This window comes from Xiphophorus maculatus, chromosome 5 (genome assembly GCF_002775205.1).
Source record: "Xiphophorus maculatus strain JP 163 A chromosome 5, X_maculatus-5.0-male, whole genome shotgun sequence".
Classification (NCBI taxonomy): domain Eukaryota; kingdom Metazoa; phylum Chordata; class Actinopteri; order Cyprinodontiformes; family Poeciliidae; genus Xiphophorus; species Xiphophorus maculatus.
In genome coordinates this window covers 15,093,728-15,121,336 of record NC_036447.1, presented here as the reverse complement: position 1 = coordinate 15,121,336, position 27,609 = coordinate 15,093,728, and the positions used below count along the sequence as shown (strand labels likewise).

Genomic DNA, 27,609 nt, shown 5'->3' with positions numbered 1-27,609 from the left:
TACACATTCAGGTCGAGTCAAGTTTTACCCAAAGGCAAAAACCCTTATACCTTTATACACCCATGCATTATCTTACTTACTTCAAACCATAAACCTGTGCAGGCTATTAAAAAACTCTGACTTTACTGTAGGGGACACAGATATGTCATGATAGATATTATTACGCCAAGGTAATGAGAGCCTCTCAGACAAGAAAATCCCAGAAACATTTGCAACAGTGTGTCATATTTATTACCTGCAATAGAAAAAAAATATAGACTAAGTCCAACATGTATACATCCATAAACAAGATAATTATAATGTTAGGAAAGAACAGAGCAAGCACTGTTTTCAGGGAGCTTTGAGCAACAAACACAACTGTTTCGCAAGTATGGAGTCGTTATGAAAGAAATGAGCGGCTCCAGACTTTAAAAGAAGAAACTAAGAATTCTTCTCTGATAAAAAAAAGTTCCTGTTATGCAAACATTAAACGTTGAAACCTGAAACATTTCTTTGAAGATGGATTTTATCTGCCTGTGTTTGTGCACATTCTCACACATCCACGCAGATGCATAACAGGATGTGGACATTTAATCTTATAAAAACCCAGCCCAACCCTAAAGCCAAAACTGTGTTCACACCTCTGTTGGTTTTGCTTGAGGCTGACGCATCAGAGATGAGGTAACACCTGTGAAGTTTTCAGGCAATGTCGACACAGGAGAGCTGTTTAAAAGCTAATTGGGTTTCTTAAGGCACCCATATGCAGACTGAGTTGATGAGCGTGATCTTTTATTCATCATTAAGCTTTTTATTCTCGAGCCCGACTGTGATACGGAGACTAAGACAGCATGAAGTCCAGGATGGTGTGTTTTCTGATGATTATTCTTTGCATCAGTGCCCATGCAACTGTAAGTACAAAACTGTTAAGCACTGCTTTGTTTACTTGAAGTTGTGCAAATTATTGAACATTTTTCTGTTATATGTTAAAGTGAAATAATTCTTCTCTTTGTGAATTTTTGAAGAGGTGCCATGGTAAGCACGGTACTAGCAGTGAGTCGGACAGTAAAGAGGTAATTAATATTATAATAATAACTTTTTATTTTGATCATTTTTAGTATTTATCAGTATTGTCTAAATTTCTTTCCTGTTTTTTTTTTGTTTGTTTGTTTGTTTTTGCTTCAGAGGAACTCAGTAGACCTGCCTGCACTTATCTGCACTCTGTTTCCGACTCTGTGTTCACAAACGACTACGACAACAACAACAACAACAACAAAAGCCACAACGACAACAAAGGCAATCACGACTTCAGTCACCCCCCGAGGAGATATTTGATAAGCTACAGCCTCTAAAATGAATCCAACATGAGCAACATTTAGAAAGATGGGAAGAATTTATTTACTTTGATTTGCAATAAGATCAATAAAATGGTGTTTTATTTTGGTGAGGCCATTGGCAAAACCAGAATCGAATGGCTTATATAAAAACGAATGTATTAGTTTGAACTAGCTACAATTTCATTGTTTCTTGTGCCTCCTTTCCATTCCTATTATATTTTGCTGATTGCACTTATTTTAACTAGCACACTTTTTGTTTGTCTTTCCATGTAAAGTCTTGATAACGTTTGTCCATGTGGTGAAAAACACCATATGGAGACTGGACCCACCAACGAGAAGACTCTGACAACACACCAGTGTAACATCCACTCAGTAAACTCACACAGACAAGCCTGAATGCTGACTGCTTAAGAAAAGGGATGAGTGTAAGCTGCTAAAAGCCAGACTCTGCCAAGTCTGTCGTACTGCTCTCCTGAATCACCCTCCTGACCAACACTCACTGCTGATACCAAAGACTTTGACTGAAATACATTATGTGTGTTTTTTTCTAATCAATTACTTTGTATTTGATGTAATTTGATGTGCCTAAACACTGTATTATCAAAAATCCTGATTTTGAATGTACTTTTTCTCTATTTTTTTTAATCTTCATAATTTTTCTGAACTCATATTTCTTTTTAATTATGGCTGTGTACTGACTGATCTTTTGTGTGCTGCAGGTGAAGTGTTATGGTTCTAATAAAATCTAATAAAATGGACAAGATATTTGCCAAGATAAAATTTAGTTATAGTTTTTATATGAATCAATATGAACATTAAATGATAAATCAAATGAGAATGCTATATCCTGTGCAAGCTCTCTTAGATTTCTCAATGATCTCACTGACTACGAGTTCAAGAAGCTCCATGTTCTCTGCTCTGCTACTGTGTTATGGGAGCCACATCAACAGCAAATGATGTTTTCCAGAGATTTACAGAAACACAAGCAGTTCCTGATTATACACACTCAGTCCATCACACAGTTCCCCCATTGCAAAAATGCTAAAACAAAAACACACTAGAAGATCATAGGAGGAGTCTGACATTGTGCTTATTGACTGTCAGACATGAAAACTTAATTCACCAGATAACTTTCAACTTTTCATAATGTCCAGGACGTCATGGCTGTTATATTTTGCCACATGTGTTACTTATTAATTTGTTTGTTTATTTAATTTAAATGAATATTTCACCGTTGACAAACAAAAATTTTGAATGAAAAGTATTTTGTAGCCCACCCCTTCTCTAAAACGTCAATTCACTAAACCATAAGCGGCAAACATCAGTCAGCCGTCCATATTAAACACAAAACAGGCAATGGGTATATATAAAAATAATAATAATATAAAAAGAAAAAAGAAATATATTTGTAATGACGCAGCACTATACTGTTTCCATATACCTCAAATAGAATGATAGAATATTATATTTATTTTTCTAAAAAGTAAAAATTGATCCACTCTCTCTGGTTTCTTTAGACAGATTTGTTCCATAAACAAAAATACAAATTTCAATTTATTTATTAATTTTTTAAAGGTGATGTGGTATAATGTGATTCTAATATTAAAATGGCATTAAATATACACAATTTTTGTGTTTAATGTCCAGCGATACTTTAGCTTTTCATCATTTCTACTTCAAAGACATGAATTTAAAACTTTTGATGCTTTTGAGTGTACTTGCAATCACTGTATTGGCTCATCCGCACTTTACAGGAATTTAAAAGTCCATACACCTCATAATGAATTTATAATTGGATTTGGATGAATCAGCCATAATTCATCCTGGTTAAGCAACTTCAGAAAGGCTAACTTTTCTCATGCTTCTCATGCGCATGTCACACATATAACATACATAATTAAGGATAATTACAGCAGTCAGACAGTGACATCAGCCACACCCACAAGTGTCCTGAGTATCAGGAAGCAACACTGTCTGAACTCTTCACTGGCTGTTTATACATTTCTATAGACGTTACACCATCATAATTGAAAGAAAACTTGCAATTCAGTTCATTCAGGAGAATTTGTGTGGTTTCCAGCTCACTGCTTCATTCACAGGAGATAATTAGGTGGATTTTGAGCTTTTCTTTCTGTGCTGTGATTGGTCATTTCAGCTTCTGACAGACTCATAAGTGTCTGCTCCTGTCCTTTCACTTTCAGTCAATTTATTTGGCTCCATGGTGACATTACTCAAACGCTTCCAGTGAGTGAAAGGGAAGAACTGGGAGCAAAGGTGGCCTCACTTTGTTCGTAAAAATGTTCATCATATTTCTGCTTTCATGTTTGGCTATAATAGTACCTGCAATACCGGTAAGAAACAATAATGATAATAATAAAATGCTAGCTTATTACCAAACGCTTAATTGAACATGCTACATCTAATTATTTTCTTTAACAGGTTAGTCCAAGAACTCGTCCTCTGCAGCAGTCACAGAAGGGAGTCAATCATGGAAGTCAACCTGTTGATGCCACAATCAGGAAACCTGAGGCTCAGATGGACCCGTCTCTTCCTCACAGCTTGGACCAACCACAGCCTGGAAATCCCCAGCAGCCGGATCAACAGGCCAACAACCAACATTCATTACAGCATTTCGCATTGTTTCCACAAGGGGGCAGCCCAGTGATGTTGCCCCTTCCTCAGAGTGTCGCTGGATTTCTACCGCCTAACCAGCTGACCCTTGCTCAGCAGCCTCTGGTAAGAAATAAAAACGTTTACAACACAATCTGGATTGAAGACGGTTTCTGATTTTCTGCCTTGTAATTTTAAAACAATAAATCCCAATGGTGTCTGTGTTCTTTCCATTTTGCTAACTAGATTTTTCCATCGTACGGATTCATGCCTGTATTCCCCTCACCCTATAGCAATCAGCTGGTAAGATATTATTAGCAAACACACAGGTTGTGCCTTCAGCAATATCCCACACATAGTTTCAAGTATTGCATGTGCTCACCGTAGATCGAAGTTCAGAAAAAAATTCCCAGCACAACTTACTTTAACTTGAAAGATTCCCCCTGTGGGTGTCTTGAACAGTTTTCAACAGTTTAATAAAAGTTTTTTTCCCTCTTTCAAGTGCTCTCAAAGGAAACCAGAGACAACCTCAAACTCTCTCACCAGAGACAGTGTTGTGCAAATACAGACATCTGTCTCTAAACATAATTACTGGTTGATTTATGATGCCGAGACAGCAACTAACATTATAATGCTGCAAGTGCTGATTATTTAACCTCCTAATTCAGAGTAAGGTAGTACTGTTCAAGTCTTTGTGTACTCAGTGCACAAGTAATGAACACAAATTAAATATTGCATGCATTTTCTCTCCCGCAAAGTTCTCCCCATATGGATTCCCGAAGGTTTCTGAGTCTCCCCTCCCTCAAACTCCAATAAATCAGCTCACCAACGGTCCAGTGCTGCCAGCAGAAAATGCTGCAGGGGCAGCTGCACCTTCCATAGCTGCAGCTCAACAAACACAACAACAGGTTCCTTAATTTGACATGACTGATCCCATGGAGTAATAAATATTGACTTTATTGGAAGTTAAAAGTGGAACTGCATGATCAGACTGTCAAACTCTCTTTCACAGAATCCCCCAGTCGTGTACATGCTCCAGCAACCCATGGTAGATATGAATTGGTGTTTTTATGCTTGGATGATGAAACAGTCTTTGTTGCTTCACAATTTTTGCCAGATCATTTTTCATCTCACATAAACTGTCATGGCTTTCTAGAATCCCTCACTTGGAGGTCTTAGCTCAGAGGAACTGGAGGTAAATCAGCCAAGATTTTTGTCTGACTCTCAACATGTGCTAACACTTTGTTTCAGTGAACTTGATGATCCCAAATCCTAAAATTGCTTCTCCTTCCATGTGTCTTATATTATCTATACATTATTCTCTGTTTCAGATAGCAGCAAAACTGAGCCAGCTGGGTATGTTTATGCCCACCATGCTTGCGAACCTTCCTGCTGGAGCAGCAGCTGTTCAGGCGCAGAGTCAGTTTGCCGGAATCACAAACCCAGACCAACGGGCTTCCAGACAAACTGCAGGGACCTCAGCTTCTGGAGCCCAACCATTACAGGGTCTACCTTGCTCTGGATCACAGCTGAATGTTAACAACCCGCACGCAGGTCTGAAGAGAGCAGTGCCTAAAACTCCCACAGTCCGATCAGCGGATCGACCCAAACTCCAGCCCACATAAAGAAACCTGGCTTAAAACTTCAGCAGCTGCTAACACTTACTCATGATGTTTTAAAATATCAACTGCAAAATACAAGGCTAGCAATTTATCACTAAGGTGTCTTTAGAATATGCCTAACATTGTTGGTATTTTTTGCCTTTAGTACGGTGTTTTTATATATAATGTTAAATAAAGAAGACAATCAGAGACTGACTCTGTCTTTCAATGCTGTCCTGTGTGCTACTATTTCATCTATCTGCTTTCATTTAATTTCCACATTACATCATTATGTCAGAATTTGATTGGATGAACACCAGTACTACTTCCACGTGTTGTAAAATTCACAAGAAGTCTTTAAAAAAGTTACTATTTATATGGAGTCCTTTATTTGCTCTTGTAGCTCCAGGTGTTTGACTCCTTTTTGAAAAGAAAAGAGAAGAAAAGAAAAGAAAAGAAAAGGTCTGTCTATAACTCCTTCCCTCAGGTAGTAGCAAGCTGTTAATACAGATCATGCCTGGTGTTTGACAGAAGGGCGACAGATGGTTTTTACAGGATTTTCTGTAAAAAGTTTTGTCTGGTGGAATTAAAAGCCTGGAGCTTTATTAGGTAACTAGTTTTGAGACCCTTTCCTGACTTACTAACAATTTGTCATGTTAGAACCACAAAACCTCTATTTATTTTCCTGGGATTGTAGATTATTGACCAATGCAAGGTGGACCCTATTTCTTAAGCAGAAAAAGGATAAATTTTCTTACTGGACTCTGTGAGATGTCAAAAGGTTTGGTTAATGTTTTCTTATGAGCTAGATCATCTTTATCAACAACTTTATCACTGGTAAATTTCTTGTTCTTATGATGTTTTGTCACTAATGTTTTCTAACAAACCTGTGAGGCCTAGTTGCATTTTCATTTGGGTGTCCCAAAGTAAATTGAGGAATACAAAACCTTTTCAGTTGTTTAATGGCCTGTTGCCTATTTACCATCAGTATAATCCTCAGCTCTGAATAATCCAAAACAGATACAGTGGACAGATGAATGAGACGTACATAGATGGGCATGCGCATCATAAATGCATATCTTATAGAGACTTTATTGAGTGACATATGCATATTGTGTTTGCGTAGACTTGAGCCTGTGGATAAATCAGTCTGATAGAAAACACATATTTTCCTAAATAAACCAAGGAGCCTTCGACCTTTGACAAGTGTCAAAGCTGGTCTAAGCTCTTGGTGCCTGGATTTTGCTTGTTCTCTCCAAGCATGTATGAGTTCTCTCTGGGTCATCTGGGTTTTTATGATGTTTAAAGACTCAACAATTTATTTACAATGATTTTCTTTTTAATCATTGTATCATTGTCAATAATTTCCATTAGTTTTTGACAAAAAATACAGTGATATTTATGAAGAATAAAAATGTTTACATATTAGAATCATATTTTCACACTTGGGCCTTGGGTTTACTGGGTTCTTGCACTTCTGTACCTCATAAATTACGCTCCTGAAGGATCATATGTCATAAATGTGTGCTCCAAGCCAAAAATGTGTTAAAGGGGTTTCTCCCAGAGACAGAGCTGTCAGTGATGTGATCATAAAATTAAAACTCTTTGGCTTATGACCAATGCCTGTCAAAAGGTCTTTGTTTTGTCAGCAAATAAATAGGGGCAGATCTCCCTCTGCTCATCACACATCCTTCTTCAAGAAAACTTCTGTACTCACAAGTGGACGGACAGGAAAGGTAAATCTCTTTAAATTAAATAGAATTACTGAAGGATTTGTTGCATGATGTCTATATTTTATTCTTTTAAAAGATCTGTATTGAATATACCAGCATGGAATAATCCAGAAATAATTGTTTCCACAGCTTAATTCAAAATGAAGCTCATTCTGCTAGCAGCCTGCATCATTGGGATGGCTTTCAGTGCTCCTGTAAGGGAAACTCACATTTGTTCCTCAAATTTGTTTAGTATTTTTGACATAAAACTTTTGCAGCACAAGCAACTAAAAATCCAATTACACAAAGCAGTACGTTATCTTATAGGAATGAATTCCGATCATTTTCTTGCTATGTCTAAATTACTTTTTTTTTTTTTTTTTTAGCATTTTAGCTCAACTATTTTTGATTTGCATAGTAATGAGCCGGTATAAATGTGTGTATGAATTTCCCACAAAACAGCCTCAGATGTACATGGAGTTTGACCTTCACCATGCCCCTCCTCAGGTAAAAACAGCAACAAAAATGTTTTGCAGCAACTGCAGTATAGTTTTTCCTTCCCTTACAAATGATCCAGTGGTGTGAAGGTTAATATTGTGGATCTATTCTTCACAGGCGGCCCAAGCAATCCCTGCTGGAGCCCCAGTGGGGTCCCTGGAAGTTGTAAGAACAGCATATTATTATTTCATCCTTTCAATACACATTTATACCCGGCGATTACTCTTTTATGTGATAATTGTGGCTATTTCCAATTTCAGCTGCTCCCAGTTAACAACCAGAGGCAATATGTTGGAGGACCAGTAAGTGACATTTTAAAGCTGGATGTTAACAGCGCCACATTTGTACTTTGTAATTAGAATTGTGGAGGAAAGGAAGTTGTGAACAAAAATCTAAGTAAAAGTTTGGTTGTTCTTGCATTGCTGTGGCTTAACTGCACATATTAATCCCTAAATGAATTTTCTCTGGAAGGTCCAAGGATTCATCAAGCAGGAGATCCACAGGGCAGATGGCAAAGACGATGAGATTGTAAGTGCATTTAACATCTTTCTGACTGAAAGTTGTTGCAGAATGTTTGTCGTCGTACTCATCTCATTTCATCGTCTTCCGTTTCAGTACTACCCCTTTGGATTTGACCAGCCAGCTCCAGCTGCAGCTGCCCCTGCTGCTCCTGTTGCACCTGCTGCCCCTGCTGCCCCCGCTGCCCCTGTTCCTGCTGCCCCTGCTGCTCCTGTAGCACCAGTTGCTCCTGTTGTTATCATCGCTGCACCCGTAAGAGCTATTTAAGTATTCTATATGGACATTACATCTGAATGGTTTCATATGTTTTGATAACAGCAGCAGAAGACATATTTAAAGAGATGGAGAGGCGAGTAAGTTCATTCGACTAAATTATTCTTGCTTGGGAAAAAAAGAGCCCATTTTTAGCTGAGCTTTCTAGAAGCATTGGCTCATCATCCCTACTGATTGGCTCACGACAAGCCTCTGTGATTTCAGGTTGCCAAACCCAGTGATGATGACGAGGAAGATGACTAAAAAGGTCTGAGTCAGCAGCAGTTGTGCTCATGTGTGCAGAAAGAGGTACGATACACACAGGCACACACAACTTAAGAAAGGAGAAGACAGTTTATACAATGAACTCTTAATGAAAGGTTTATGTCATAAGTTTTAATTATTTTCACAGCTGACTTAGTTTGTTTCTTTTTTCTTTTAAGATGAGGAAACCAGGAACCAGCTCAGAGGAATAGAAACCAGACAACGATGCTGCTCTTTATAGCCTCTAACAAATTTGGTGCTACACTTTATGGACATCATTCCAGTTCAGATGGTGCTTTGTTTTCTTCCTCAACAAAATAAAAAATATAATGTGACGAAATGCAAATTAGTGGTTTGCTGTGAAATATGATTGTCCTATTTTCCACTATTCCTCTTTGTGATCTTTCTATTAAGAAGCTCAGACAATAAATGAAATGAACGCATTAATCAGTGTCCTTGTGTTGTTTTGTCTTGTACTAATAACTACATATAGGAAAATAAGTAAGTAATAATATCAATAAGTTCTTAAATATTTCACATAAAAAGGTTTTGTATGTAACAACCTTGATTTTTCTTTAAGAATTGGCCCGACAGTTTTGTATAGTTTGAAAAAAACTGAATTTTTGTTTGATTAGATTCCTTTTTAGCAAGTCTTTGTGTTCAGACTTGCATTGTAGATATTAAATTGTATCTGGTCACTGTTTACTATATTACTTAATATCTTTTAGGAATTTAGAGAATATGGGTGACATGGAGATATATTTTAAATTTTTTGACTAAACAGGTCTTCTACTCGCATGGTAAATGGCTTGTCTCTCATAGAACATTTCACTGTAAATCTTCTTCCACTGTTGTATCTCAGAAACGACACTGCTGATTGATAAAATGTCATAAAAGTGAGTTTCAGGTTAATAAGGAGTAGGAATGTTATCTGTCAGTAACCATAAATAATAAATCTTTGACTTATCTCCAAACAACCATCAAGTGTTAACACATCTGTTTTATTTATCATGTTATAAGTAGAAGCAGCTCTGCAGTCAATCAAATTGTAGCTCCAGGATTCTGGAGCATAACTATAGTGGTATATGGCACTATTTACAGTTCCATATACCACTATAAACAGTGGTATAAAGTGGTATATAGTGGTATAAATAGTGCCATATACCACTATATGGCACTATTTATGTATACGGTGCTTACAACTATTCATCCCTTGGATCTTTTACCCCAATCAAGATCAATAAATGTGGCTTTTTTGACAAAAAAAGAAACCAAAAAAAATGCTAAGAAATCTCTTAAATGTCAAAGTATAAACAGAGTTCTACAAAAAAATTACAAATAAAACTGTTGCATAATAACGACAAAAACCTTCACTTTGTTTTGTTTCATTTTTCAAAAATACTCCTAAAATTGCATCTTGTGTCTTTCTAGAAACCCAATACGCAGAACAAATAAAACAACACACTAATACGGATTTCTGCAACACTATTTAAAGTTTGTGTATAAACTAAAGTGCCTGTCAGGCGCAGCTGGAACAGGCTGTATCAATCACAATTTTCCATGTAAACTGCAGAGGTTTTATCTCGATTCTGATTTCTTCATTAGTAAGTCAACAACTCTGCAACATCTTACTTACAGTAATTCCAAATCACTTGAAAATACACTGATTTCTATAAAACGATGAAATCCAACACTCACTGTGGCTGAATGCAGGTTGAGGTGAGTGAAGGTGCTAAGCCACCGACTGTGTAATCAAACTGACTCTACTATTACTCAGATAGTGGATTGGGCCACTGGTCATTTAGTTAAGCTGTGGGCCAGACACCTGATCTGTACTCCCTCATTGGGTGACTTCACTCCCTTCGACTGTAATTAACTGTTTGGTGAAGGGACACCCTATAAAAGTCAAACCTGCCCTTTCTGAGCTACAACACAATCATTTAGCATCACCTCATCCTCTGAGTTCAACATTTCATCTTCTCTCTCTGGTTTGTTTTTATTGCAGTGGGTGAGTACATGTATACCTGGCTAACAGAAACCAACCATCCTGTGTGACTTTCATAGATTTTACAACGGTGAATGTTGTGTTTTCAGGGCGAAAATGAAAGCAGTCTTCCTGTGCCTATGTTTGGCTGGCACTGCCTGTGCTGTGCCCGTAAGTCTTAGATTTTATTTTAAACAGCAAAAACTTTAAAACTATCACACAAAGTGTCCTGCTGTCACTCCTCTAAATGTTTCTCCTTCTGCATTTAGTTCCAATACTTGCCGCATTACACAGGATCTAGACCCCGGGCTCCAGCGACACAGGTAAACATGCATACTGAGTTTGTTAATCTCTTCCTCCTTAGTTTTATCTTACATGCTTGATGGAACTTTAAGAAAATAAATATCAAAGTTTAATTTTTACCAATAAAAGTTTTTTTCCCCCAATTTTCATGCAGATTAACTCACCTTTCGCCGGTGGTTTCCCACAACCTGGAGGCCCAGGAGTTTATAGTGTGGAATTTGTAGGTCCCAATTCTTTAATGTTATGTTTCCATTTAACTGTAAAAATCAAATTGTTACATTTTTACTTACATCATTTATGTGTATTTTGTATGTTTTACCAAGCTTCCATACATGTTTGGTGCTGGTGCAGCTGGAACAAATCAAGGACAAGTAAGCGTTTTCTCACATGCATGTATATGTGCTAAACTATGACAACAACTGCTTTTACTTTTTACTAATTTTGTTTCAACAGACCTTCCCTCAGTACGGTTTCATCAAGTACTCCATCCCACAGCCTCCTGGCAGACAGAGTGTTGAAGTTGTATGTGCTGATCTGTTACTTTTTATATTATGTGTGGCATACAGTGCGACTATTAACATTTTTGTGGTTTTGTGGTTTTATGTTTGCAGTTCTACCCTTATGACTTCGCTAAGAACCAGGTAAATATTTTGGGTAACTTAATGAATCCTTACAAACCTAATAATATCTATAGTGCATGATTCTAATAGCAGGTTTATTTTTGTTTCAGATAATTCAGAACACTGCTCCTGTGCCAAATGGGCCCAGTCTGGGAAATGTAATAGAGTTTTGTATTATTAGATTTTTCCTATTACTCTCAAAATACATCATAAACATAAATTTCATGTGCTTTTTTTCAGGTACCCCCATTTAGATTTCCTCCTCAAGGACTTCCCCAGCAACAAGTGAGAGAGCAGAGTATTAGTAATATGCTTTCTACAATGTCTCCACATTTTTGCTTCACATGTATGTGTTTTTTTTCCTTAGATGCCAGCTTTTGATGTGAATGCACAACCATCGCAGGATCCATTGCAGCACAAACCTGTCCAAACAAGCCAGGTGACCAAACTATAAATCACTTCACTAATTAACTTTGCACAGTTAGTAAATGTTCACAAAAAATGTCACAAATATGCAAAACAAAAATAATTGGATGCTATTTTTCTGTGTTTTCAGGCACCTGATAAAATGTGAATGAGTGAACGACGTCAAACACGTAAAATTGAAGAATCAGCTTGAAGTAACATTTTAGAACATTAGCAAACTATGTTGATAACCTCTCTAGATACCTGAGAAGACTTTAAATTAATTTTTTAATAACAATAGCTGTTTTAGAATTATTGACTGTGATACAATGTTACACCCAGCATGCTGCATTTTCACAGTGTCTATGTTCTTTCCTTTTCTTTTCTCACTGTTGTTTTCTTTTTAAAAATAAAAAGTTTTAAGCAAATTTCTGCGAATACTACTCTTTATTTGGAGAGTTAATCTAAAGGCGTCTTTATTTGCATCTGTGTTTTGGCTTTAACACACGTTGAGTTTTTTATCCACATGTTTTACGCATTAAGGGTACATCATTTTATGTATTTTGTTGATATTTATAAAGAAGTCAGAACCTAAACGTGTGGCATGCATCTTTATGAGATCACCATAAGGCAATTAGAGCTGTAGTTCTTTGGGGGTATCTGTCTACCAGGTTTACATTTCTAACGAATAAAATCTTAAATCACTGAACAGACATTATAACACATAATTGATCTAAAATATTTCTATATAGTTATATTTTGAAATATGAAAATGTTGTCCTCCAGGAAAATAAACCTCCACCCCTTTCTGAAGTTTTTCAGCAAGCAAGTTTTTCAGCATCTTTCTGTGTTTTTTTTCATGCCTTGCCCTTTATTATGCCCCTTACCATCAACTGTGACAAACTCCCTGCCCCTACTTTAGAAAAACATTCCCTCAGGGGTGATAACCAGAATTGTTTTTAAATGCTTGATTTGTTCAAAGCTTGGGATTTTGCTTAATACCCTAACTTTATAGGATATAACACAATTAATAGTAGAGTACTCTATATTACTCCACTTTTAAAGTACTTAAAAATACTCTACTGCTACCCATTAACTACCTGGGGTGATCACTGTCCAGCTGTTCTCTAACAAACCTCTGAGGCCATTTTAGAACATCTGTGTTTACACTGAGATCAAATTACACAGAGGTGAATTTACTGATTTGGTGTTTTCTGAAGTCAACTGGAATTATTTTGGGGGAAGCTACTAGAATAAAAGGGGCTGAATACAAATACAGGCCACACTTGACAGATTTGCATTTATAAATAAATATTTAAAATCATCACTTCACTGTCCTTATATTTGTCTGATACTGTGCTAGTCTAATTGAAGCTTTTGGCTGTGACATGTCAAAATGTTGAAAATTCAACTGGTGTGAATACTTCTGTAGGATGGATTAGGTTAACATATAATACTTACTTAAAAAAGTGTCATTCTTATTCACTTTTTTCTATTTAGAGGTTTGAAAACAAAAAAATCTGTTGCCAAAAATGATTCTCACCAAAAATGTTTATTGGAATTTATTGAATAAACAGAAAACAAGTCAAATTTATGATGGGGAAACAAAGGAAATTTATCAAGTCAAAATATCAACATGCTTTTGAAAGACTAAAACTATTCTAAACATGGTGTACGCAACACAGAAAAAGCATATCTGACATCTTGTGTGCTGCAGGATATCACACTTAATATAAACAGTTTCAGTGGTTTTATCAGATTTCCCCACAGTGAAATTTTACTGTTATAAAAATGTAACACCACCGAGGGAAAAATCCATCAAATAACTGCTCCCCTGGGGACGAAAGCCTGTTGCAACATGGCTTTAAAGCTTTCCTCTTAAAACGCACCAACAAAAGAGACAGGCGCCATCCACTCAAGCTACTCAGTCTCTTCTTTACATGTTTTCTTTCCTGGAACATCATAAACATCTGTCAGCAGGGAGAGCGGAAGTGTTAAAAGCTCATTTGAAACACTTACCCAAAGTGGTTCCTCTTCTTTTTAGGGAATGTTGTTGAAACATTAAGTAACGTTATTGAATTAAACAATAAAAAAATAAAAGCAGAGTGGAAAAATGACTAATCCAGCCCCCAACCCCAGATCTCTCCCTTACACACCCCCAGCAATCAAACAGGTAGCATATTCCTGTTAAACATACAGGAATGTATGTTTAACATACATAACATAAATAATGTAAATATAATGTATATATTTACATTATTTCAACTGTGACACTGAGAAATATTGTTCAAAATTATAGAAACAATGAACAAAAAATTAAAAAAAATATTAGCTTGAGAGCCGTTTTACACATAAGGATATAAGATGTAATTTTATTATGATAATTTGATGTCCCACTTCACTTACCATCCTAAACGACAAATCTCTTTCTGAAAACATGCATCAAAAAAGACAAATAATGAGAATTGCATGCTAATAATGAGAATTGCATGCTATTGCCCCTCTGTGGCGCAAAGCAGAGTTTAATTAGGATGGTGAATTACAAGTATTCCTGTTTGAACAGACAACAATGTCTTCTTCACCTCATTAAACTCACAAAATAATCTCAGTGTGGCGTCACAGGAACAGAAGGGCTTTGAAGAACTAATGAAGTGATTGTTATCTATCAGAGGAACTCATTATCTCAGCAGATTTCAGTCATGACTGTCTGGAATGAAGTTTGACAGATTACACAGTAAATCTTAGAGTATCTGATCTGAAACAAAAAAGAAAAGAAAAATAAATATGAAGACCTCCAAAGCTTTTTTTTTTTTTTCTAAACCACAAAGGTTTCTTTAACTACAGGGAAAAACAAACTCCTCAGATGTTGATTATTTCTGCTAAATAAGTGTTTTCATTTAAAAACCCGGAAATACACATGGATTATCATTGAATGTCACTTCAAGAGACCAGCCCTTTGACCAGTGGATTATAAATACTTTAACTTCCACTAAATACAAGAACCAATAGTTTTGGATTTTATGCTTGGCTTACTATTTTGGGATTTGTTTCTAAGAGTATTTTATTCATTTCACTACAAAGGCTGGCACTGGTTTTAATTAAGGTTTGGGCATAACCAGCCATGTCTCATGATTTTTAAGGGCTTGTAAACAGTTAACCTGATGACACACCAGTTTCCACAGTCCAGTCAGATTTCTTTTAAAATATTGTTCATGTGCAGCAATTTGTGTGACATAAAGTTAGCAACATTTAATTATAGCCCTACTGCCTGTGAAAATGTGGTAATTGTTCTGATTCTGTCTTATGGATACGTTTGATAACATTGACTAGAACATCCTAACGAAAAAATAAATCTTGAGTACATCAAAGACGGCTCTAGATGTGTTTGTACTGAGGCAATGATCTATTCATAAAGTTGTACTCTATTGCATAGCCATCTGGATGAAGAACTATTTAGTTTCTGTATTAAATAGTCACAGTGCATCCAGAAAGTATTCATAATGCTACGTTTTTCACAACATTTTGTTATTCCAAATTGCATCGAATTAATCTCTTTCTTTACAAGAATGATAATAGAAATAAAAGACATTAGAAAACCGAGATTTTCACAGCCTTTCCTTAAAACTTTTTAAACCTTTGGCAGCAATTTCAATCTTGTCTTTTTGAATATGATGCCACAAGCTTATCTCACCTCTCTTTAGGGAGTTTCAGCCATTCTTCTTTGCAGTTCTTCTCAAGCTCCATCAAGGTGGATGGGAGACGTCTGCGCAGCAATTAAAGGAAACTCTCTCATCAAATCCATAAATTGTTATGATGAGGACGTTCCTTTTCCATAGATAGCTTGTGAAAGCATAAAAGGACTTAAGCTTGTAAGGCTGTCTTGAAGACAGAAAGTCCCCAGTTGTCTATTAGACATCTGAATTCAGCCTAACCCGAGTTAATTACAGTCCACTCAAATAGCTTCACATTGGCTTTTTGATTTTATTCTTAGACTGTGTAGAATTACTATGCATTCCAGTTCTACAATTAAAAATGTCAGAACTACATTCTATTTGACTAAAACTTATCTTTTAGATCTTACTCTGAAACATCCTTCTAGTAGATGTTGACATATATCATTTTGATATTTATGAAACTACAAGAAACTTTTGTTTAGTTTACTGTTAGGTTAGAAGCGCAAGTTTTGTATTTCTCTTTAGTACTACAAGTTTTTTGTTTATATATTCTAATTTTACATGCTTTTATTTATCTTTTGAATTTTTTTTTTACCTTTAATTATTTCCTCTGTTGTAGTTTATTTTATGAATGGCTCATTGCAAGTTTAAAACCGATTTTAAACATCTTATTCATTTCATGTCATTCACCTGGTTTTGTTTACTTTCACATTTTGAGTTCTGTTCTCTGTCTTGTAAAGAACATTATGTTATCTCAGTGCTTTAGATGAACATTATAAAGAAAGTTGACTTCAGTTTGTATTTCTCAGTCAGTCTGTAATGCCCCTGTTTTCTATATGGCATCCCCCTCTTTCTACTTTCTCCATATATGGTCTTAGGGCAATAAAGAAGAGTATGTTTGCTAAGCAAGCCTGCACAGCATGTAATTAACAATAACAAGGGCCTCAGCCCCACATACCATTTTTTTTAAGTTTTGACATGTAAGAATCTTCAAACACATAGCTATGCATGTTTTAGTGGATGTGATTGGCTATTAGAGGATATAAAGGGCATCCATGGGAGGCATAAAGTAGACTTCATTCCCTCTCTGAGGAGGCACGTGTTAACGTTTTTGCAGTTCCAAGGAAAAAAAAGGTGAGTTGAATTTTTATCACAGAGCTCACTGTTGACATACTTTTGCAGTTCTGAATTATAGTGCAAATGATCTTCTATCAAGCTATTTCTTAAACATATGCAATGATTCCATTGTTTTCATTTAAAGTAAATGAAACAGGAAATGTTCTATGTTCTTTTCTACATTTTTCTTTACCAGCCATCACAATGAAGCAGGTTTTAATCTTGCTGTGCCTTCTGGTCTCCACCTTTGCTGCCCCTGTAAGTCTCGCCAGTCTCACTGTTTGATATATACTTATTTAACGCTTAAAAACTGTTGTTCTTCCAGACTAATTAATGTTTGTTCACTTCCCTGCAGGCACCAGGCAGTGAGAGTAGTGAGGTAAGAGGATTCCTCTCCTCCTTTTCAGTTCCGATTTGGATCTGATTGCTTTGGTTTGTCATCAGCTAAACAGCATGACGGGTGTCTGAGAGGGAGGAATAATTGGCTTTGTTGTAGCTCATGTCTGGAGATGTCTGGTATTTTTCTAAATTTCCAGCAGGCTGCAGCACACGCTAATGAGGCCCTGAGGTTGATGGAGATGTACAGGCTATACCAGCAGCAGGTGGGGGAAGAAGGGTGACCTTTTGACATCCTATACAAATAAATATCAGTGGTTTGTTAATTTATTTAGATAATGTGGCATTAAGCATCAACTTCAAGTGCGAATCTGCTTTTTTTGTTTTTTTCAGGGGCTTGCAAATCCCTTCCTTCGAGCTGCTGATACTCCTGTAAGTTAAATCATATGAAAACTTTGCATAAACTAACAGATAATAAGCTAATGATTAATAAACAAAAAGGTTTTTGATTTTTTTTTTTGGAAAGGCTAATTCAGCTGTTGCGCCTGCGGTAAGTATGACGACAGCATTAGCCCATTTATATGCCGAGACTTTCCATTTGAAGAGAGAAAACAACATCTATTTCAGGTGGTTGCTTTTCAAGCCCAGCTGGCTCCCGCCCCTGCAGAGGACGTCTCAGACGAGGAAACCGAGGTGCGGTTCTAGACTAAACTTTAAGCCAAATATTTTGTGTTTTTAAGCGAGTTTCAACAGTGACTGTGTTCAACATTTTGCTCACTTTACTTTCATGTGTTTGTCAGTTGACAGTTTGTACTTTCAATGGAGACAAATCATAGGTGTAGCTTATAATGTGTTTTTCTCCACTTAGCCACAAAGTGGGACAGTGAGTCAATATAAACATCCTCAAACTTAAATAGCTAAACAATTCAGTATGTTCATATATAACCAAGTTTAAAAACTTCTAGGAGTAAATGCATTTTTGTGTGCACTTTACCTGACTTAATGTGTGCCAACTTCATTTAGAATAATTTAAACTTCTCATGCACATCCCAACATTTTTGAACATTACCTTTTGCATTCATTTTCCTTTGCTCATTAAGTATTCCACACCATATTTCCGAAATATGGTGTGGCCTTCACACAGTTTTTTTTTTTTGTTTGTTTGTTTTTTCTGTTAGGATGGGAACTCCGCTCCTAGAATTGCAGTGCCCGGTGCTCCTGGTGCTCCTCTGAACTCTGACGAAGAGGAGGAAGCTGAAGAGACGGAGGTAGCTGAGGTTGAGCCGACTGTGGTGGACACCGCACCTGCTGACCCCACAGCAGCCCCGGCAGCAGACCCCGCAGCAGCTGCTGAACCTGAAGTGGTTGACATCCCTCCAGATGTTGCACCAGTTGATGGTGTTGTTGTTGCCGTGCCCCCTGTTGACATTGTTCCTGTGGACACAGCTGCTGAGGTGCCTGTCGATGTGGCCGGCCCTGTCGCTACTGACGTTGATGTTGTTGATGTTCCTGCAGCCACAGCAGCTGCTGAGGTCCTTGCAACACTGTAATTATCCACCTCTCCCTTGTCTGCGAAGGTGTATTGTGTGTTTACAGAAAATTGGAGCTTGAAACACCCTTAGCTTACTTAGTTGTAGGTTTCTTGGATGAACATTGGAAGAAGCCATGACAAAAGAATAAGTAAAGATGTTGCTTGTCCACATCTAAGCCAAAATCTTGATGTGGATTATTTTTCTTTTATCCCCTTTTTACATTTATTTCCTCAAAAATATTTTAATTGATTTGCAATTTTTCAGTTGTGTCCACTGAGTGAGTGACAAAATGTCAGAAAATGTTTTTTTTTTTGTATCCACATTTTATTGTTACAAATTAAAACAAATATTCTTGCTGAACACATGTTGCCATGTAAACTTTTTATCTGTGTCATAATGCTATATTTTCAGACTGACTACAATTGTGTCTGGCCATTTTGATTTGGAATAAAAATAAAATCCCAGGTGGGGCTCCTCAACGTTTTATTTTGGGTGATTTTTATTCATATGAGGCAAAATCTGTACACTCCTCCATCTCTTACAAGACAAATCCTAATAAAACTTAATATTTCTGTGTCACCACATGACTATGGTTAATTGATATCATTATTTCTATTGCAAAAGCTTTTATATAAATTTATTACACAGCACAATATCTTTCAAGCATTTTTTTGTTATTTTGATGGTGAAGGCAATAAAAAGGATTTTAAATACTGACATTTTAGGCTAAATAATGATGGCAGAGACTGCTAACTTGGCAACTGTGAAACTGATACTGACGCCATTTCTGTAGAAGATCAAATAGATCAGCTGGCTAGTCATGAAGTGCCGTCATAAGGCACATTATTGTAAGTTCCATGAGGAGAAAACGTGCGGCATAAAAAGTTACACAAGCAGCAAACATGACCACCGTCTGGAGAGGATTGGAAGCACAAGACTGTGAAATTTACAAGGCATGAAAAGCAGTTAGACTCTGTGCTTCAATGCACTTCAGTGACTAGAAATGCCGAGCCTCAGCTGATACAGTACATAACCCTTCATTACATGCTTTACACGGGATAAAAGATGTTCCCAATGAGATTCCCACTTACCAACACATCCACAAACTACATGGGAGATGCAGTTTGGAGAGACAGGCTGTCTGGCACTGTCTTTCCATTTATGGTTTTTGGTCAAAAGTATGTAAAGACTTGTCAAAATGCCCAAAGTACACTGTCAAGGGTGTTCCGTACTTTTCCTTCTTGGGGACATCACAAAAGTAGATTTGGGAATAAATAGTCACACCCTTCTTGCGTTGCATAAAAAAATGCTGAAGAAATGGAAAAAAAATTAAAAATGAATTTTATTTTTTTTTTTAAAAACCTTTTGTCAGATGTTGTCGCTATGGAGAGAATGTCTGATTTTAGGAAAAACAGCAGAGGAAATTTAAATTAGTTTGATCTCCACTAACAAGGAAGCCATCACAGGATCCAGTCCCGGCCTGTCAACCTTTGTCACATGTTTTTTTTTCCTTCTCTCACGACCCACTTTCCTTTCTGACAACTGTCAAAGAGAAGGCCATGAGAGCCACACAATAAAATAAAAAAAACTCAACAAAACAAACAAAAAGGAAACATTTTGAAATTACTCTGTGTGAAAGTAAAATGGAAATAAATTTGACCTCCTTTGTCTATGATAATTTGCAAACCTAAAATCTCTTTCTGTGTTAAACTGGAAGAGAAATAAAGTTCAAATAAGCACTTCAGTTTTCTGATTTAAATACAATATTTACTGGGAATAAGCTGCAAGAATCAGACCTGCCAACAGGGTGAGCCACTCTACCACAGGAAGGCCACCATGTACGCCCAGCTTTCTGTGCTGCCAGAGGTCAGCTTCAACGTTACTCCACCTTTCTTATGCATTTAAAGGGGGCAGATCTATCTGATCTGAAATCTGTTCTGCTGGTGCAGGTCTAATAGGATCAGGACAGGATATGTCTGAGAATGCTGATGAAGCAGCAGGGGTGTGTGTGTGTGTGTGTGTGTGTGTGTCTGTGTATGAGCTCACTGCAAGACTAAATCCTTTGCTATTTCACAAATGGCAGGAACATTACTGATATTTGCAAATTAAAAAAATGAGAACTTGACTGACACAGAAACGGCTTAGGAATCATCCAATCATCTAACTTCATTTTCTCAAAGCTTGACTGACAAGTGAACAAACTAAGATGGTGTCTTTCCTTTTCTCAGCTAACTCTAATCCCCAAATCCTTGTGAGGGTCACTCAGACTCATTGACACTCATTCAGACTTTCAAACTCAGAGGTATCAGTTTTTATCTATGTCTTGACACTAATAATAGTATTATTACATGACGTATCTTTTTGATTTAGAGTTGAAAGGAAGTTACAAAAGGATTAAAGGAAATGGACTTAATAAATTAAGGACTGGAAAAGGTAAGATCAGCTATATTTGACTACATGCTAAATTATTATGGACTACACTAAATGAAACATTTTAGTACTATGAATCTACACTGCACTGGCACAATATTAATGATTTGTCTTTTCTGTTTTGTTTAACGTTATTTTTTGTGGCCAAACACAAAATTGAGTCAGACAAGATTTTACTGAAATATTGAAGATAGTCATGCATGGTCAGAATCACGACCAATTTATCATCACAAACTTTGGAAAAAGAGTAAAATGATACAGGCAAAACAATAAACATGCAAATTCTCTGTTTTGTTTTGGGTGTTATTTATGAGTATAGATGTAATCTTGTAATTTAAAGTTCTCTGCTGCATAAGTTCGTGAAGGAAACCCATCCTGCTGTTTTGTGCTGCTTAATAAATGTGTTATTAAAAATCCAACAGCAAAACAAGATACAGAGAAACTTTTGACTGATAAGTCTCTGTGATTTAAATTACTTTTAGAGAAATCTGAAAACCTGTCAGTCAATGCTTCCAGGAAAGAAGAATGCTTTATTTTGGTAACCTGATTTCCAAACACATGAATTCATAATTACAGGGTTATGTAAAAAATTATCAATGTGGTGTGATTATATCATTTTTCTTCAAACTCCTGCTTGGTATTCCCATTGTTTGACTGTATTTCACATAGGCTCCTTTGAAGTGCAACGTTTTAAAAGGGAATTAAATTAAAGGCTTTGGAGGATTTTCACATTTTGTTATGTTACAACTGCAAATCTTAATGTACATCGGGTTTCTAAAAAGCATATTTTCTTCTATGCACTCAAAACTAGGTTGAGACTCCTTTCATGAATTTTATGAATGAGCAGCGTGGCATGGAGGTGATCTAACTGTGGTCCTGCTGAGATGTAATGGAGAACCAGGTTGCTTTGATAGTTGTTTGGTCAGGTGTTGTCTCTCATCTTCCTCTTGAAAAAGCTCCAGATCTCCCTTAGTTTTCCTTTAAGAACTTGCAGCTGTTTAATTTGTTCTTTTCTCCGCCACTGGCATAAATGTAAGACATACCATTTTGGATCCCTTCATCTTGAGTACGTAATCTCAAATCCAACACTTTTTGGGTAGTGTTACATTTTCACCCTGCTTCGGTTTCAAGGCATGTAGAACAACTGTGAGGCTTTTCATGCTTTAACATTCAAATGTCCATTAGCCAGTATTAACATGATAAGTTTGAATTAAGTCATCATTAATCAATGTCTGTCTTTTGTTTGATCTTTGCAGGACAGATCAAACATTTGCTGTAATAACCATGTCCACCAATGCAATGTCAGGTCACACAGCTTGCAAACTTACCACAGACAGTGAAGAGCAAAGTGAGGATGACCTGTAAGTCATACTTCAAATACTTTACCATTCAAAGGCAGACCTTTGTTGAGTCAAATGCACAAATCATAAGAATGAAACAAGACAACAGATTTTCCCATCAATTAACTTTATGTGTAACATGCTGTGTTTCTTTCAGAAGTGCACCTCAATCAAATCGTCTGGCCAACATGAATAACAACAACAACAATGAAGAGTAGGTACAGTTTGAAGTTCTGAAAATATGTCTGAGCTCTTCACTTTTCTTTGATTAGCCATGTGGACTCAGTTGTTAAATGACTTTTTTTTTTCACCAGGGAAAAAAAGAAAAAGAAAAAGGAGAAGAAAGACAAGAAAGAGAAGGGAGAGAAGAAAGACAAGAAGGAGAAGAAAGAGTAATTATTTTACATTAGAAAGTCTTGAGAAATGTCACAAGCCTTTGAGGAAATCTTATGGTCTTTGTCCATTTCACTGAATCTTGCAGAAAAAAGAAAAAGGAGAAGGAAGAAAAAGAAGCAAAAGAAAAGGAACAAGAAAGAGAAAAAGAGAAAGAAAAGGAGAAAGAGAAAGAAAAGGAGAAAGAGAGAGAAAAGGAGAAAGAAAAGGAAAAAGCAAAGGAAAAGGACAAAGACAAGTAGGTTCATAATTTGGAAGAATATCTGGAAATAATTGCTATGCTCGTTCAGGTGGATGATTTCTTCTGCTTGTTCACAGACCCAAGGAAATATTCGTCATTAATCCTGCAGGGAATTTGTATTACAACTGGCTTTTCATCATTGCAATGCCAGTCATGTATAATTGGACGGTGATTATAGCCAGGTAAATTAGCTAATTAGCTAATTCATTGCTTCATTGTCCTTTCTTGTCAAGTGTTTATTCAATGGCACTATCTAACTTTTGCATGAAATGAGGCCAAGTCATTTCAAGGTTCTTTCTCAAATTCTAGACTTAGCTCCAATTTAGAGCAGTCAAGAATGTCACAATTTCTATTCTGTTAGATGTTAAGGAGATAAACAGTTTATTACTATTTTCCAACAGGGCATGCTTTGAGGAGCTGCAACAGGACTACATTCTCTACTGGGTTTTGTTGGACTGCAGCTCTGATCTAATTTACCTGGCGGATATGTTCGTCAGAACCAGAACAGGTGAAAACAAACTTGAGTTTTTTCATCTACCAAAAAAAATCCCCAAATTAGAAAAAAAGAATTTGTCAAAAAATGTTTAAATGTCACATTTAAAATAATAAAGTTAATGTGTTCTATGTTGAGTATAAAGGCATCCTCTTTCTTCATTGTTCACCCATCCACTGTCTATACTTGCTTTGCTTTCTACGGTGGCTGTGGGGCTGATGCCTTTCTCCAGTAGTCAATGGATGGGAGGTGGGGCACATTGCTTGGTGGCTGCAGGTTAACTTCAACTCCTTGTTGCCTTGTTCTATTTAGAAAACACACACAGGGAGAAGCCACCCAAGTCCCGATTTGGAGTCTTCTATAAAAGAAGCTCCTGTCTTGGTATTGTCCTGAACTGTCTAGCTGTCCAGAGTTTATCCCGAGTCTCACCCGTTGACTATTAGAATAGGCTTATGCCCCGGGTGAAGATGAACACAATTAATCTGGTACAGGCGGCAGATGGATAAAGAAGGGAATACAGTACTGTCTTCATGTATCCTGGACACAAACTGCTTATACTTGAGGTCGGCACTACGCAGTGCTAGTTGCAAACTCAACTAATGTGCTGTAAAACAAGAGAAGCGCATTTGCACTATTTGTAATCAAAATATATATTTGGTATACATAAACTTTACAATTAAAACTGACCCTGCTTCTGTATTGCATCTCCTTCTTTGCAGGGTATCTTGAGCAAGGCCTGATGGTGAAAGATAAGAAGTTGCTTCGAGATAACTACGTTAAGAGCTTCCAGTTTCGTCTCGATGTTCTCTCCATGCTGCCAACAGACTTACTTTATTTTGTCTTTGGCCTTCACTACCCCGAGATCCGTATCAACAAGCTGCTGAGAATTGGCCGAATGATGGAGTTCTTCACAAGGACGGAGACTAAAACCAATTATCCAAACATCTTCCGCATTGCAAACCTAATCATGTACATTCTCATTATCATCCACTGGAATGCATGCTTCTACTTTTCATTCTCCAAGTCGATTGGTTTTGGTGCTGATGACTGGGTCTACCCAGCTCTCGATGATCCAGAGGAGCCTGAGTTTGGGCAGCCTATGAGAAAATATGCATTCAGCCTTTATTGGTCCACACTGACTCTGACCACTATTGGTGAAACTCCACCACCTGCTCTTGATTCAGAGTTTCTCTTTCATGTGGTCGACTTCTTAGTTGGAGTCTTGATCTTTGCTACCATTGTGGGAAACATTGCCACCATGATTTCCAATATGAATGCTGCACAGGCCCAGTTCCAGGCCCGTATCGACAACATCAAACAATACATGCAGGTGAATATCATACTGAAGTCTGAGAATATCATACTGAAGTCTGAATGAGAAGCTTCAATTATAGAATTACCTGAAGGGATATTAACAATATACTGTTTTTTCTATTCATAGGTTCGAAAAGTCAGCAAAGAACTTGAGCTTAGAGTTATTAAGTGGTTTGACTACCTGTGGAATAACGGCAAGGCACAGGATGAGAGGGAGGTGCTGAGATATCTTCCTGACAAGCTACGAGCGGAAATAGCCATCCAAGTTCACATGGACACCTTGAAGAAAGTTCGGATTTTTGCGGACTGTGAGGCCGGCCTCCTGATCCAACTCGTGCTCAAACTTTGTCCGCAGGTCTTTAGTCCAGGAGACTACATTTGCAAAAAGGGTGACATTGGTCGTGAGATGTATATCATAAAAGATGGAAAACTAGCAGTTGTTGCCGATGATGGAGTTACACAATTTGTAGTGCTGGGAAGTGGTAGCTATTTTGGTGAAATTAGTATCCTTAATATTAAAGGCAGTAAAGCAGGCAACAGGCGGACTGCTAACATTAGAAGCATTGGCTACTCTGACCTCTTTTGTCTTTCCAAAGATGATCTGATGGAGTCACTGATCGAATATCCAGATGCCAAAGCCATGCTAGAGGAGAAAGGCCGGCAGATCCTGATGAAAGATGGTCTCATAGACTTGGACCCCGCCAACATTAAGCCTGAAGTTAAGGAGCTGGAGGAGAAAGTCACCAAACTGTACAGCACAATGGAGCTGATGCAGGTGAAGCTTAAGAAGATTTTGGGAAATTACAAAAATACTGGCAAAGCCCTGAGACAGCGGATTACAGACCTGGAGCGCCTGAGTGGAGAGGAGGTGGAAGAAGAAGAGGAGGAGGAAGATGAAGGGAAAAAAGAGGCTGAAGAGAAAGAAGCAGAAAAAGAACCTGATGAAAAGGTTGTGGAGGAAAAAGAAGAAAAAGCAGAAGAGGAGAAAGGAGTTGATGAAAAAGACGTGGTGGAAACAGAAGAAAAAACAGAAGGGAAAGAAGCTGGTGAAAAGGTTATGGAAGAAGCAGAAGAAATAACAGACGAAGACAAAAGTGAGGTGACAAAAACAGAATAGGATAACGGTGGAGAAGGAGAAGCAAAAGCTGATGAAGTAAAAGATGGAGAAGCAAAAGCTGATGAAGTAAAAGATGGCGAAGCAAAAGAGGACAAGACAGAAGAGTAAAAGACAAAACAAACATTTGGTGTCTGAAAGACTATTTTTGAAAGGATCGCTGTCATTCATCCTGTCAGGCTTTCTGGCCAACTCAGAAGGGATGAAGGAAAGACAATTGCTAAATTATCAACTCAGATATGTCCATAAAACTTGTTATTGTGCAATATTATATTTTGTCCAACTATTCCGTTTGTTGTCATTTGTTTGTCATTTTCTAAAGACTTCATGTACACTGAGTCTGGAAAGACCTTCTGGTATTTGCAGCACAGCAGCATTAGCTGGCGTCCTTATAAGTGCTGTGAGTATAAGTGCAGTTGGACCAGAAGAATATGAATCATGCATCAAATGTTGCAGGTAAGAAACACCCACCTGTGTTTGATGGGAGTGGAACTGTATTTTAATGAGATAAAAAGGCTGCATTTGCATTAAATTATTTGACAGATCATTTTATCAAAAGCACTTTACTGCTTAGGAAAAACCACTTAAGTTCAGAGCCGACATTTTTATATCACAAAAATGTGTTGAAAGATAAAAGTCAAAGTCAGTACCCGCATAGAAATACTAGTGAACTGAAGTTTAGGTATGTTTAAATGTTCCTTCAACATATTTCTGCTCTGATGGCAACTGGTAGCTTTTCTCACCTAAACAAAACCACAAACTACAAAAATCTGTGCTAAATGTGTTGGATGGGGACATACAGCACGGCAGTAGTAGTTGACAGTGTTAAGAGAAACACAACATGAGACTGCTTTATGGTAGCTGTAGAAAATGATGGCAGCTAAAGTGGACACAAACGTCCATGACTACTTCCAGTTTGGCAGCCACTGGTTCCCAGTTGACGGCTACAAGTGATGCAATAGGATGTGTCTTCTTGTTTTTATGACTAAATGAAAACCACATGTGCTGGTTTAATTCTGCACCACCTCTAGCATAAGAGCTTTCTTTCGGGAGTGAAGATTTTTAATTTCTCCACCTTAAATTAGACTTTTTGTCTAATTTATCAGTCATTTATCGTTTGAAATATGTTTCAAACAATATTTGCATATAGCTGCATATTCCAGCATGACATTTGTCAGCTGAGACTCTGCTCATGTATGTGACACATGGGTGCACACAGAGCACCTTGAGAAAACCAGAAGCAACTACTACCACTCAGACCAGCTGGGGAAAAAAGAAGTTTAAGAAATCAACACAGAATAATTCAAAGAAATTACATAATTTAGCAGATGCCTTAAATTTAAGTGAACTAAAGCCCAAAATGTCATACTGATGTTCTTAAAGGGCCCAAATACAAAGGCTTACAGGAGATAAGCAGTCTTCTTAATTAAATAGCAAAGATATAATGGTGTAGGATTTAGATGAGCTTAGATGAGAGATTTCTCTGTGGAGAAAGGCAAAACAGGAATTAAGACAGAAGGTGAAAAATAAGAACAGATACTATTA

General features: G+C 37.1%; 3 protein-coding genes, 1 long non-coding RNA gene and 1 pseudogene across 5 annotated transcripts; all 5 read left to right on the top strand.

The window, feature by feature from the left end:
• Positions 1-626: 626 nt before the first annotated feature.
• On the top strand, positions 627-2,078 carry LOC111608547. The gene is made up of 3 exons (XR_002752734.1): positions 627-887; positions 1,002-1,049; positions 1,162-2,078. It is a non-coding gene; the product is annotated as an uncharacterized LOC111608547 (long non-coding RNA).
• A 1,462-nt stretch (positions 2,079-3,540) lies between these two features.
• Positions 3,541-5,721, top strand: LOC111608546. The gene is made up of 7 exons (XM_023333365.1): positions 3,541-3,664; positions 3,753-4,049; positions 4,170-4,226; positions 4,682-4,831; positions 4,936-4,971; positions 5,080-5,118; positions 5,255-5,721. The coding sequence occupies exons 1-7, from the start codon at positions 3,611-3,613 to the stop codon at positions 5,546-5,548; spliced, it is 927 nt and encodes a 308-aa protein (XP_023189133.1). The 5' UTR covers positions 3,541-3,610; the 3' UTR covers positions 5,549-5,721.
• Positions 5,722-7,204: 1,483 nt separating this feature from the next.
• LOC102234538 (NADH-quinone oxidoreductase subunit I 2-like) lies at positions 7,205-9,216 on the top strand. Its single transcript, XM_005807160.2, has 9 exons — positions 7,205-7,260; positions 7,387-7,451; positions 7,699-7,743; positions 7,852-7,899; positions 7,995-8,036; positions 8,206-8,262; positions 8,350-8,505; positions 8,731-8,814; positions 8,949-9,216. The coding sequence occupies exons 2-8, from the start codon at positions 7,398-7,400 to the stop codon at positions 8,767-8,769; spliced, it is 441 nt and encodes a 146-aa protein (XP_005807217.1). The 5' UTR covers positions 7,205-7,260; positions 7,387-7,397; the 3' UTR covers positions 8,770-8,814; positions 8,949-9,216.
• Positions 9,217-16,804: 7,588 nt separating this feature from the next.
• LOC111608560 (induced stolen tip protein TUB8-like) lies at positions 16,805-19,323 on the top strand. 2 transcript variants are annotated; one of them, XM_023333430.1, is made up of 8 exons: positions 16,805-16,889; positions 17,068-17,129; positions 17,227-17,250; positions 17,411-17,473; positions 17,601-17,639; positions 17,734-17,757; positions 17,835-17,900; positions 18,386-19,323. In XM_023333430.1, exons 2-8 carry the CDS (start codon positions 17,076-17,078, stop codon positions 18,755-18,757), a joined length of 642 nt encoding a protein of 213 aa, XP_023189198.1. In that variant the 5' UTR covers positions 16,805-16,889; positions 17,068-17,075; the 3' UTR covers positions 18,758-19,323. The 2 variants fall into 2 exon arrangements, with proteins under 2 accessions (XP_023189198.1, XP_023189197.1); XM_023333429.1 differs by having other exon boundaries at positions 16,819-16,888; positions 17,066-17,129; positions 17,408-17,473.
• Positions 19,324-21,040: 1,717 nt separating this feature from the next.
• On the top strand, positions 21,041-26,352 carry LOC102235064 (annotated as a pseudogene).
• Positions 26,353-27,609: the final 1,257 nt, after the last annotated feature.

Excerpts from the sequence above, each read along its gene's own strand:
- LOC111608546 (XM_023333365.1), top strand. The coding sequence starts at position 3,611 with ATGTTCATCATATTTCTGCTTTCATGTTTGGCTATAATAGTACCTGCA. Across the intron at positions 4,050-4,169 it reads CCCTTGCTCAGCAGCCTCTG|ATTTTTCCATCGTACGGATT; the intron begins GTAAGAAATAAA and ends TTTGCTAACTAG. Across the intron at positions 4,227-4,681 it reads CACCCTATAGCAATCAGCTG|TTCTCCCCATATGGATTCCC; the intron begins GTAAGATATTAT and ends TCTCCCGCAAAG.
- LOC102234538 (XM_005807160.2), top strand. The coding sequence starts at position 7,398 with ATGAAGCTCATTCTGCTAGCAGCCTGCATCATTGGGATGGCTTTCAGT. Across the intron at positions 7,744-7,851 it reads TTCACCATGCCCCTCCTCAG|GCGGCCCAAGCAATCCCTGC; the intron begins GTAAAAACAGCA and ends TATTCTTCACAG. Across the intron at positions 8,037-8,205 it reads GGCAATATGTTGGAGGACCA|GTCCAAGGATTCATCAAGCA; the intron begins GTAAGTGACATT and ends TTTCTCTGGAAG.
- LOC111608560 (XM_023333429.1), top strand. The coding sequence starts at position 17,076 with ATGAAGCAGGTTTTAATCTTGCTGTGCCTTCTGGTCTCCACCTTTGCT. Across the intron at positions 17,251-17,407 it reads CAGGCAGTGAGAGTAGTGAG|CAGGCTGCAGCACACGCTAA; the intron begins GTAAGAGGATTC and ends CTAAATTTCCAG. Across the intron at positions 17,640-17,733 it reads TTCGAGCTGCTGATACTCCT|GCTAATTCAGCTGTTGCGCC; the intron begins GTAAGTTAAATC and ends TTTTTTGGAAAG.